Raw genomic sequence first — 11,951 nt, 5'->3', positions numbered from 1 at the left:
GAATTAGATAGAAAGCTACAGAACATTTTATTGAAAATCTTTATGTATGCGTCTCCTGCCATTGTATATGATTATTAATTAAACTAAGCAAGCAAATTCTAATAAGATGAATACTTTAAAGCTGAATAATTTAAATCTTTCTAATCCTATAATTATTGCGATTCTAGGCACAGGATTTAAAAGGGATATTGCTTTTCTTGTGGATGGTTCAGACAGTACAAGAAGAGGATTTCCAGAAATACGTGATTTTCTGTATAACATTATCACAAATGTTAATGTGGGAATTGATAACGATAGAATCTCAATAATTCAATACAGCAATGTGGCTGTGGCAAATTTTTATTTCAATTCATTCTTAAGAAAGGAAGATGTATTGAATGCAGTAAAAGTGCTTAGCCATAAAGGTGGAAGGCCCTTAAACACAGGATTTGCACTTCAATACGTAAAGGAACATATCTTTATAAGCGCCTCAGGGAGCAGGCACAAAGAAGGTACCCCTCAAATATTAATTCTTTTGACGAGTGGAAAGTCCAGGGACAGAATTTCTGAAGCAGCCTTTGCTCTTAAAAAAAATGGGGTAATCATATATGGAATAGGAGGAAAGTACTCAGACTCTGATGAATTACAGACAATTTCTTCTGAAAATAATGTGCTCTCATTGGCTGACTTCAGTGAATTACCAAAAATTCAAGTACAGCTACTGGAAGCAATGAAATCTAATCCAAGTTACAACAAAACTGAATTGATAGGTAAGTGTAATACTGCTTCCTAATGAGTGAAATTATTTGCTAACACATTACAATACGGGTGCACTAACATGCTTAACGGATGCACAGATGATGCGTCAGAACGCGTAGGCTCACTATTGGCCAGCATCACACTCATGACCAGCGTCGGCCAATAGTGAGCCTACGTTCTGAAATAGCACTGCGCTATTACACTACGTGAACTCACTCTTGAGTCCCACATAGAAGAAAACTAATAGTTGAATAAAGTCGTTATTTTAGTTTTTTTTCTCCACAAAAAGTATTCTCGTCGCTTGATAATTTTAAGGTTGAGCCACTGTAGTCACTTGGACTATTTTAACAATGTTTTTATTTACTTTCTGGCCCGGCAAGTTTAAATTACAATAGAAGCCTATGGAGGAGTGAGACAGCTCTCAGATTTAATAAAAAATATCTTAATTTGTGTTCCGAATATGAACAGAATTCTTACGGGGTTGGAACAACATGAGGGTGAGTAATTACTGACAGAATTTTCATTTTTGGGTGAATTAACCCTTTAACTGAACATTATCTGTGAATAAGTTAAGAATAAATTAAATACATATTAGTGTACCTGTATTGTAAAGTGTTACCAATGCTTCTTTAATGTACAGAAATGTATTATTATTATTATTATTAAGTAAAAAAAATCGGGCTATTATGATATGACATTTCAATAATTGAAATTAAACATTCTACTCAGGAACAATAATTTAAATAAAATAATAATTTTCAAATACAACATTCTTATTAATATTGTGTATTGTAACATGCAATTAGAATTACATCAAAGGTTATGTATTGTGCTCCCCTATTTCACTGTTCCATGTTTGTTTCATAGCTGAGGGTGATAGAAAGAGGAGAGATGTTGTCTTCCTGCTGGATGGATCAGATGGCTCTAGGAATGGGTTCCTTGCAATGAAAGAATTTGTGCAAAGAATGGTGGAGAAATTGGAAGTAGCTGAGAACAGAGATCACGTTTCTGTGGTCCAGTACAGCAGAGACCCAGAGGCCCATTTCTATCTAAACACGTACAAGACAAAGGAAGAAATTCTTGACAGTGTCAGAGGTCTGCGGCACAAAGGAGGCAGACCCCTCTACACGGGGGGAGCGCTCCAGTACGTCATAGACAATGTCTTTACTGCCTCCTCCGGCAGCAGACGGTTGGAGGGTGTGCCGCAGATACTGGTTTTGCTTAGCGGGGGAAGGTCATTTGACAGTATTGAGGCAGCAGCCTCCTCTCTGAAAGAGCTTGGCATCTTGACTTTTGGAATAGGATCGAGGGGCTCTGATAGCAGAGAATTGCAGAGAATTTCATACGACCCCAATTATGCTCTGTCCGTGTCCGACTTCAGTGAGCTTCCAAATGTCCAAGAGCAGCTGCTTGCCTCTGTCAAGACTGTTTCAATTCCCATCACTCCAACTTCACAGACTGTTACCGGTACGTGCGTTGCAGTAATTTACAATACGCTGTGTCTTGTTTTTTCTTCATGATGTCCCTACTTTTTTTTTAACCATAGCTTAGATAGTTAATGAGGTGATGAACTGATGTGTCATTCTGAAGGTTTATGAACGTTATGCACTTTACTTGGTGTTGTTGATGCTGTTTTCCCCCCTCTTAGCTGATTACTTCACACCCAGAAAGGACATAGTGTTTCTGCTGGACGGTTCAGATGGCACTAGGAATTCTTTCCCAGCTATGCGTGATTTCGTGCAGAGAGTAGTGGAGCGACACACCATAGAGGCAAACAGAGACCGTGTTTCTGTGGTGCAGTACAGTAGAGAAGCCGAGGTCCATTTCTATCTAAATAGCTACACGACAAAGGAAGAGGTTCTTGACCGTGTCAGAGGTCTGAGACACAAAGGAGGTAGACCCCTCTACACGGGGGCAGCTCTCCAGTACGTCAGAGACAATGTATTTACTGCCCCCTCCGGCAGCAGACGGTTGGAGGGTGTGCCGCAGATACTGATCTTGCTTAGCGGGGGAAGGTCATTTGACAGTGTTGAGGCAGCAGCCTCCTCTCTGAAAGAGCTTGGCGTCTTGACCTTTGGAATTGGATCGAGGGGCTCTGATAGCAGAGAACTGCAGAGAATCTCATACGACCCCAATTATGCTCTTTCCGTGTCCGACTTCAGTGAGCTTCCAAATGTCCAAGAGCAGCTGCTGGCCTCTGTCCAGGCTGTTGCAATGCCCATCACTCCAACTTCACCGACTCTCACTGGTATGTGCATGGCAGAACGTTGTGACAGCTAGCTCACACGCTGTGCATTGTTGATCTCCCTAAGTAGTAATGAGCAGTGGGACCATTACCCACAGCTTAGGTAGTCGATGAGGTGGTTGAATTAATGTGACATTTTGAAGGTGTTTTGAAATTACTCGGTGTTAATGATGCTGATTTCTTTTCCTAGCTGATGACGCCATACCCAGAAAGGACGTGGTGTTTTTGCTGGACGGTTCAGATGGCACTAGAAATACATTCCCAGCAATGCGTGATTTTGTGCAAAGAGTAGTGGAGCAATTCAACATAGAGGCAAACAGAGACCGTGTTTCTGTGGTGCAGTACAGTAGAGACGCTGAGGTCAATTTCTATCTGAATACCTACGCAACAAAAAGGGAGGTCCTGAACACTGTCAGAGGTCTGAGGCATAGAGGAGGGAGACCCCTCAACACGGGGGCAGCTCTCCAGTACGTGAGGGACAATGTCTTCACCGCCTCTGCGGGGAGTAGAAAGCAAGAGGGTGTCCCTCAGATACTTATCCTCCTCAGTGGAGGACGGTCAAGCGATAACATAGATACACCTGCCTCCTCCCTAAAAGAGAGCGGAATCTTGATTTTTGGCATCGGCACCAGAAATTCGAGCAGAGAGGTGCAGAGAATTGCCAACGACCCTACCTATGCACAGCCCGTCAATGAATTATCTGACCTTCCCAGTGTCCAGCAGCAGTTTATCAGCTCCCTCAACAATGTGCTTGTACAAGTCAAGCCGATGACACCTACTGTGGCGGGTAAGACAGATTATCACACGTCTCTAGAAAACAGCACACTGAGCCCTCCTTCAAAGTGTGCCGTAGACACTATACGGTTTATGTTAGCGATGCATGTTAGCAGAGGCGGGGGAAATTAGCCTAACAAGCAATGGGTTTGAACTCTCTGTAAGCAGTGTTGAGTTTTAATGTGTTTGTTTATTCGCTCGTTCATCAGTTTTAGGCACAGTTTTTGTCTTTTGATGAAAATATCCTTTCAATTATAGACCTCACTTTGTCGTATTCAGTAAGTTTAGGCAGTTTTACTCTTACCAAAATGAGATGCTATTTTAGCAGACAGTAATAACATTTGACTGTTAGATTGGCTGTAAACTAGCTGAAAGGATAGGAGCGATTTTTCCCTTTTGTAGTGGCCGACTAGAGCACACACACGCCCACAGACAATATCAGATACCCAGGGCTCACGTGACTTTGTGTTCCATTCCATTATCCATAGCTGAGCGAAGGATGGCCAGGAGGGATGTAGTGTTCCTGCTGGATGGCTCAGATGGCACAAGGAGCTCTTTCCCTGCAATGCGTGACTTTGTTGAGAGGATGGTGGAGAGACTGAACGTGTCTGAGAAAAGAGACCATGTGTCTGTGGTCCAGTACAGCAGAGATCCAGAGGCCCATTTCTATCTTAACACATACTCGAGGAAGGAGGACGTGCTTGACACGCTCAGGGGTCTGAGGCACAAAGGAGGGAGACCCCTCAACACAGGGGCAGCTCTGCAGTACGTGAGGGACAGTGTCTTCACTGCCTCCTCTGGAAGCAGACTTGTAGAAGGTGTGCCTCAGTTGCTGATTCTGCTGAGTGGTGGAAAGTCATTTGATAATGTTGACACACCAGCCTCATCCCTGAAAGAGCTGGGAGTACTTATCTTTGCGATAGGGTCGAGGATCTCAGACAGCAGGGAACTCCAGAAGATCTCCAATGAGCCTAGTTATGCACTCTCAGTGAGTGACTTTGCTGACCTTCCCAGTGTCCAACAGCAGCTTCTCACCAACATTGACACGGTCTTTGTAGAGGGAACGTCTATCACCACCACGACGATAGGTAAGAAAAAAGCCAAACCGGCTTCCTGTAATTCCTCTCCTTTTATTATGGTCGTAGAGAAATGTGCCATATTGTTCCTCTAGTTCTAATGAGTTTCAGATGGAAATGTAATTCCTCCTCAAGAGTAAAACTTTACGGGAGGTGACGCGATATCGAAGACACAAAAAGCATGATCGAGCACCAAGTGTGTAATGTGTTGTGGGTTTTTTTTCTCTCCTTACAATGTCCCCCACCTGACCCACAAATTTGTCTGTTTTTAGCTGAGGGCCGTAGACAGAGGAGAGATGTTGTCTTCCTGCTGGATGGATCGGATGCCACTAGGAATGGGTTCCCAGCAATGAAAGAATTTGTGCAAAGAATGGTGGAGAAATTGGAAGTAGCTGAGAACAGAGATCACGTTTCTGTGGTCCAGTACAGTAGAGACCCAGAGGCCCATTTCTATCTAAACACGTACAAGACAAAGGAAGAAATTCTTGACAGTGTCAGAGGTCTGCGGCACAAAGGAGGCAGACCCCTCTACACGGGGGCAGCGCTCCAGTACGTCATAGACAGTGTCTTTACTGCCTCCTCCGGCAGCAGACGGTTGGAGGGTGTGCCGCAGATACTGGTTTTGCTTAGCGGGGGAAGGTCATTTGACAGTGTTGAGGCAGCAGCCTCCTCTCTGAAAGAGCTTGGCATCTTGACTTTTGGAATAGGATCGAGGGGCTCTGATAGTAGAGAATTGCAGAGAATTTCATACGACCCCAATTATGCTCTGTCCGTGTCCGACTTCAGTGAGCTTCCAAATGTCCAAGAGCAGCTGCTTGCCTCTGTCAAGGCTGTTTTAATTCCCCTCACTCCAACTTCACAGACTGTTACCGGTACGTGCGTTGCAGTAATTTACAATACGTTGTGTCTTGTTTTTTCTTCATGATGTCCCTACTTTTTTTTAACCATAGCTTAGAGAATTAATGAGGTGATGAACTGATGTGTCATTCTGAAGGTTTATGAACGTTATGCACATTACTTGGTGTTGTTGATGCTGTTTTTCCCCCTCTTAGCTGATAACGTCACACCCAGAAAGGACATAGTGTTTCTGCTGGACGGTTCAGATGGCACTAGGAATTCTTTCCCAGCTATGCGTGATTTCGTACAGAGAGTAGTGGAGCAACACACCATAGAGGCAAACAGAGACCGTGTTTCTGTGGTGCAGTACAGTAGAGAAGCCGAGGTCCATTTCTATCTAAATAGCTACACGACAAAGGAAGAGGTTCTTGACCGTGTCAGAGGTCTGAGACACAAAGGAGGTAGACCCCTCTACACGGGGGCAGCTCTCCAGTACGTCAGAGACAATGTATTTACTGCCCCCTCCGGCAGCAGACGGTTGGAGGGTGTGCCGCAGATACTGATCTTGCTTAGCGGGGGAAGGTCATTCGACAGTGTTGAGGCAGCAGCCTCCTCTCTGAAAGAGCTTGGCGTCTTGACCTTTGGAATTGGATCGAGGGGCTCTGATAGCAGAGAACTGCAGAGAATCTCATACGACCCCAATTATGCTCTTTCCGTGTCCGACTTCAGTGAGCTTCCAAATGTCCAAGAGCAGCTGCTGGCCTCTGTCCAGGCTGTTGCAATGCCCATCACTCCAACTTCACCGGCTCTCACTGGTATGTGCATGGCAGAACTTTGTGACAGCTAGCTCACAGGTTGTGCATTGTTGATCTCCCTAAGTAGTAATGAGCAGTGGGACCATTACCCACAGCTTAGGTAGTCGATGAGGTGGTTGAATTAATGTGACATTTTGAAGGCGTTTTGAAATTACTCGGTGTTAATGATGCTGATTTCTTTTCCTAGCTGATGACGCCATACCCAGAAAGGACGTGGTGTTTTTGCTGGACGGTTCAGATGGCACTAGAAATACATTCCCAGCAATGCGTGATTTTGTGCAAAGAGTAGTGGAGCAATTCAACATAGAGGCAAACAGAGACCGTGTTTCTGTGGTGCAGTACAGTAGAGACGCTGAGGTCAATTTCTATCTGAATACCTACGCAACAAAAGGGGAGGTCCTGAACACTGTCAGAGGTCTGAGGCATAGAGGAGGGAGACCCCTCAACACGGGGGCAGCTCTCCAGTACGTGAGGGACAGTGTCTTCACCGCCTCTGCGGGGAGTAGAAAGCAAGAGGGTGTCCCTCAGATTCTTATCCTCCTCAGTGGAGGACGGTCAAGCGATAACATAGATACACCTGCCTCTGCCCTAAAAGAGAGCGGAATCTTGATTTTTGGCATCGGCACCAGAAATTCGAGCAGAGAGGTGCAGAGAATTGCCAACGACCCTACCTATGCACAGCCCGTCAATGAATTCTCTGACCTTCCCAGTGTCCAGCAGCAGTTTATCAGCTCCCTCAACAATGTGCTTGTACAAGTCAAGCCGATGACACCTACTGTGGCGGGTAAGACAGATTATCACACGTCTCTAGAAAACCGCACACTGAGCCCTCCTTGCAAAGCGTGCCGTAGACACTATACGGTTTATGTTAGCGATGCATGTTAGCAGAGGCGGGGGAAATTAGCCTAACAAGTAATGGGTTTGAACTCTCTGTAAGCAGTGTTGAGTTTTAATGTGTTTGTTTATTCGCTCGTTCATCAGTTTTAGGCACAGTTTTTGTCTTTTGATGAAAATATCCTTTCAATTATAGACCTCACTTTGTCGTATTCAGTAAGTTTAAGCAGTTTTACTCTGACCAAAATGAGATGCTATTTTAGCAGACAGTAATAACATTTGACTGTTAGATTGGCTGTAAACTAGCTGAAAGGATAGGAGCGATTTTTCCCTTTTGTAGTGGCCGACTAGAGCACACACACGCCCACAGACAATATCAGATACCCAGGGCTCACGTGACTTTGTGTTCCATTCCCATTATCCATAGCTGAGCGAAGGATGGCCAGGAGGGATGTAGTGTTCCTGCTGGATGGCTCAGATGGCACAAGGAGCTCTTTCCCTGCAATGCGTGACTTTGTTGAGAGGATGGTGGAGAGACTGAACGTGTCTGAGAAAAGAGACCATGTGTCTGTGGTCCAGTACAGCAGAGATCCAGAGGCCCATTTCTATCTTAACACATACTCGAGGAAGGAGGACGTGCTTGACACGCTCAGGGGTCTGAGGCACAAAGGAGGGAGACCCCTCAACACAGGGGCAGCTCTGCAGTACGTGAGGGACAGTGTCTTCACTGCCTCCTCTGGAAGCAGACTTGTAGAAGGTGTGCCTCAGTTGCTGATTCTGCTGAGTGGTGGAAAGTCATTTGATAATGTTGACACACCAGCCTCATCCCTGAAAGAGCTGGGAGTGCTTATCTTTGCGATAGGGTCGAGGAGCTCAGACAGCAGGGAACTCCAGAAGATCTCCAATGAGCCTAGTTATGCACTCTCAGTGAGTGACTTTGCTGACCTTCCCAGTGTCCAACAGCAGCTTCTCACCAACATTGACACGGTCTTTGTAGAGGGAACGTCTATCACCGCCACGACGATAGGTAAGAAAAAAGCCAAACCGGCTTCCTGTAATTCCTCTCCTTTTATTATGGTCGTAGAGAAATGTGCCATATTGTTCCTCTAGTTCTAATGAGTTTCAGATGGAAATGTAATTCCTCCTGAAGAGTAAAACTTTACGGGAGGTGACGCGATATCGAAGACACAAAAAGCATGATCGAGCACCAAGTGTGTAATGCGTTGTGGGTTTTTTTTCTCTCCTTACAATGTCCCCCACCTGACCCACAAATTTGTCTGTTTTTAGCTGAGGGCCGTAGACAGAGGAGAGATGTTGTCTTCCTGCTGGATGGATCGGATGCCACTAGGAATGGGTTCCCAGCAATGAAAGAATTTGTGCAAAGAATGGTGGAGAAATTGGAAGTAGCTGAGAACAGAGATCACGTTTCTGTGGTCCAGTACAGCAGAGACCCAGAGGCCCATTTCTATCTAAACACGTACAAGACAAAGGAAGAAATTCTTGACAGTGTCAGAGGTCTGCGGCACAAAGGAGGCAGACCCCTCTACACGGGGGCAGCGCTCCAGTACGTCATAGACAGTGTCTTTACTGCCTCCTCCGGCAGCAGACGGTTGGAGGGTGTGCCGCAGATACTGGTTTTGCTTAGCGGGGGAAGGTCATTTGACAGTGTTGAGGCAGCAGCCTCCTCTCTGAAAGAGCTTGGCATCTTGACTTTTGGAATAGGATCGAGGGGCTCTGATAGTAGAGAATTGCAGAGAATTTCATACGACCCCAATTATGCTCTGTCCGTGTCCGACTTCAGTGAGCTTCCAAATGTCCAAGAGCAGCTGCTTGCCTCTGTCAAGGCTGTTTCAATTCCCCTCACTCCAACTTCACAGACTGTTACCGGTACGTGCGTTGCAGTAATTTACAATACGCTGTGTCTTGTTTTTTCTTCATGATGTGCCTACTTTTTTTTAACCATAGCTTAGAGAATTAATGAGGTGATGAACTGATGTGTCATTCTGAAGGTTTATGAACGTTATGCACATTACTTGGTGTTGTTGATGCTGTTTTTCCCCCTCTTAGCTGATTACGTCACACCCAGAAAGGACATAGTGTTTCTGCTGGACGGTTCAGATGGCACTAGGAATTCTTTCCCAGCTATGCGTGATTTCGTGCAGAGAGTAGTGGAGCAACACACCATAGAGGCAAACAGAGACCGTGTTTCTGTGGTGCAGTACAGTAGAGAAGCCGAGGTCCATTTCTATCTAAATAGCTACACGACAAAGGAAGAGGTTCTTGACCGTGTCAGAGGTCTGAGACACAAAGGAGGTAGACCCCTCTACACGGGGGCAGCTCTCCAGTACGTCAGAGACAATGTATTTACTGCCCCCTCCGGCAGCAGACGGTTGGAGGGTGTGCCGCAGATACTGATCTTGCTTAGCGGGAGAAGGTCATTCGACAGTGTTGAGGCAGCAGCCTCCTCTCTGAAAGAGCTTGGCGTCTTGACCTTTGGAATTGGATCGAGGGGCTCTGATAGCAGAGAACTGCAGAGAATCTCATACGACCCCAATTATGCTCTTTCCGTGTCCGACTTCAGTGAGCTTCCAAATGTCCAAGAGCAGCTGCTGGCCTCTGTCCAGGCTGTTGCAATGCCCATCACTCCAACTTCACCGGCTCTCACTGGTATGTGCATGGCAGAACTTTGTGACAGCTAGCTCACAGGTTGTGCATTGTTGATCTCCCTAAGTAGTAATGAGCAGTGGGACCATTACCCACAGCTTAGGTAGTCGATGAGGTGGTTGAATTAATGTGACATTTTGAAGGCGTTTTGAAATTACTCGGTGTTAATGATGCTGATTTCTTTTCCTAGCTGATGACGCCATACCCAGAAAGGACGTGGTGTTTTTGCTGGACGGTTCAGATGGCACTAGAAATACATTCCCAGCAATGCGTGATTTTGTGCAAAGAGTAGTGGAGCAATTCAACATAGAGGCAAACAGAGACCGTGTTTCTGTGGTGCAGTACAGTAGAGACGCTGAGGTCAATTTCTATCTGAATACCTACGCAACAAAAGGGGAGGTCCTGAACACTGTCAGAGGACTGAGGCATAGAGGAGGGAGACCCCTCAACACGGGGGCAGCTCTCCAGTACGTGAGGGACAGTGTCTTCACCGCCTCTGCGGGGAGTAGAAAGCAAGAGGGTGTCCCTCAGATTCTTATCCTCCTCAGTGGAGGACGGTCAAGCGATAACATAGATACACCTGCCTCTGCCCTAAAAGAGAGCGGAATCTTGATTTTTGGCATCGGCACCAGAAATTCGAGCAGAGAGGTGCAGAGAATTGCCAACGACCCTACCTATGCACAGCCCGTCAATGAATTCTCTGACCTTCCCAGTGTCCAGCAGCAGTTTATCAGCTCCCTCAACAATGTGCTTGTACAAGTCAAGCCGATGACACCTACTGTGGCGGGTAAGACAGATTATCACACGTCTCTAGAAAACAGCACACTGAGCCCTCCTTGCAAAGCGTGCCGTAGACACTATACGGTTTATGTTAGCGATGCATGTTAGCAGAGGCGGGGGAAATTAGCCTAACAAGTAATGGGTTTGAACTCTCTGTAAGCAGTGTTGCGTTTTAATGTGTTTGTTTATTCGCTCGTTCATCAGTTTTAGGCACAGTTTTTGTCTTTTGATGAAAATATCCTTTCAATTATAGACCTCACTTTGTCGTATTCAGTAAGTTTAGGCAGTTTTACTCTGACCAAAATGAGATGCTATTTTAGCAGACAGTTATAACATTTGACTGTTAGATTGGCTGTAAACTAGCTGAAAGGATAGGAGCGATTTTTCCCTTTTGTAGTGGCCGACTAGAGCACACACACGCCCACAGACAATATCAGATACCCAGGGCTCACATGACTTTGTGTTCCATTCCATTATCCATAGCTGAGCGAAGGATGGCCAGGAGGGATGTAGTGTTCCTGCTGGATGGCTCAGATGGCACAAGGAGCTCTTTCCCTGCAATGCGTGACTTTGTTGAGAGGATGGTGGAGAGACTGAACGTGTCTGAGAAAAGAGACCATGTGTCTGTGGTCCAGTACAGCAAAGATCCAGAGGCCCATTTCTATCTTAACACATACTCGAGGAAGGAGGACGTGCTTGACACGCTCAGGGGTCTGAGGCACAAAGGAGGGAGACCCCTCAACACAGGGGCAGCTCTGCAGTACGTGAGGGACAGTGTCTTCACTGCCTCCTCTGGAAGCAGACTTGTAGAAGGTGTGCCTCAGTTGCTGATTCTGCTGAGTGGTGGAAAGTCATTTGATAATGTTGACACACCAGCCTCATCCCTGAAAGAGCTGGGAGTGCTTATCTTTGCGATAGGGTCGAGGAGCTCAGACAGCAGGGAACTCCAGAAGATCTCCAATGAGCCTAGTTATGCACTCTCAGTGAGTGACTTTGCTGACCTTCCCAGTGTCCAACAGCAGCTTCTCACCAACATTGACACGGTCTTTGTAGAGGGAACGTCTATCACCATCACGACGATAGGTAAGAAAAAAGCCAAACCGGCTTCCTGTAATTCCTCTCCTTTTATTATGGTCGTAGAGAAATGTGCCATATTGTTCCTCTAGTTCTAATGAGTTTCAGATGGAA

General features: G+C 45.9%; 2 protein-coding genes across 9 annotated transcripts in view; both read left to right on the top strand.

The window, feature by feature from the left end:
- The first annotated feature begins 106 nt into the window (after nucleotides 1–106).
- On the top strand, nucleotides 107–5,835 carry LOC130085811 (collagen alpha-3(VI) chain-like). The gene is made up of 7 exons (XM_056251766.1): nucleotides 107–763; nucleotides 1,545–2,205; nucleotides 2,387–2,986; nucleotides 3,174–3,770; nucleotides 4,246–4,845; nucleotides 5,106–5,705; nucleotides 5,828–5,835. The coding sequence occupies exons 1-7, from the start codon at nucleotides 107–109 to the stop codon at nucleotides 5,833–5,835; spliced, it is 3,723 nt and encodes a 1,240-aa protein (XP_056107741.1).
- A 117-nt stretch (nucleotides 5,836–5,952) lies between these two features.
- col6a3 (collagen, type VI, alpha 3) overlaps nucleotides 5,953–11,951 on the top strand; it is a 52,254-nt gene continuing 46,255 nt past the window's right edge. For all 8 annotated transcript variants that reach the window (XM_056251948.1, XM_056251947.1, XM_056251946.1 and 5 more), the window contains exons 1-7: nucleotides 5,953–6,485; nucleotides 6,673–7,269; nucleotides 7,747–8,346; nucleotides 8,607–9,206; nucleotides 9,387–9,986; nucleotides 10,174–10,770; nucleotides 11,247–11,846. In XM_056251948.1, the coding sequence (XP_056107923.1) occupies nucleotides 5,963–6,485; nucleotides 6,673–7,269; nucleotides 7,747–8,346; nucleotides 8,607–9,206; nucleotides 9,387–9,986; nucleotides 10,174–10,770; nucleotides 11,247–11,846 (4,117 nt within the window). In that variant the 5' untranslated portion in view covers nucleotides 5,953–5,962. The remainder of the gene's footprint in view (nucleotides 6,486–6,672; nucleotides 7,270–7,746; nucleotides 8,347–8,606; nucleotides 9,207–9,386; nucleotides 9,987–10,173; nucleotides 10,771–11,246; nucleotides 11,847–11,951) is intronic.

This window comes from Rhinichthys klamathensis, unplaced genomic scaffold, assembly GCF_029890125.1.
Source record: "Rhinichthys klamathensis goyatoka isolate OS25496 unplaced genomic scaffold, OSU_Roscu_1.1 h1tg000090l_1, whole genome shotgun sequence".
In the NCBI taxonomy this organism is placed as follows: Eukaryota; Metazoa; Chordata; class Actinopteri; order Cypriniformes; family Leuciscidae; genus Rhinichthys; species Rhinichthys klamathensis.
This window is presented reverse-complemented; position numbering and strand designations above follow the sequence as displayed.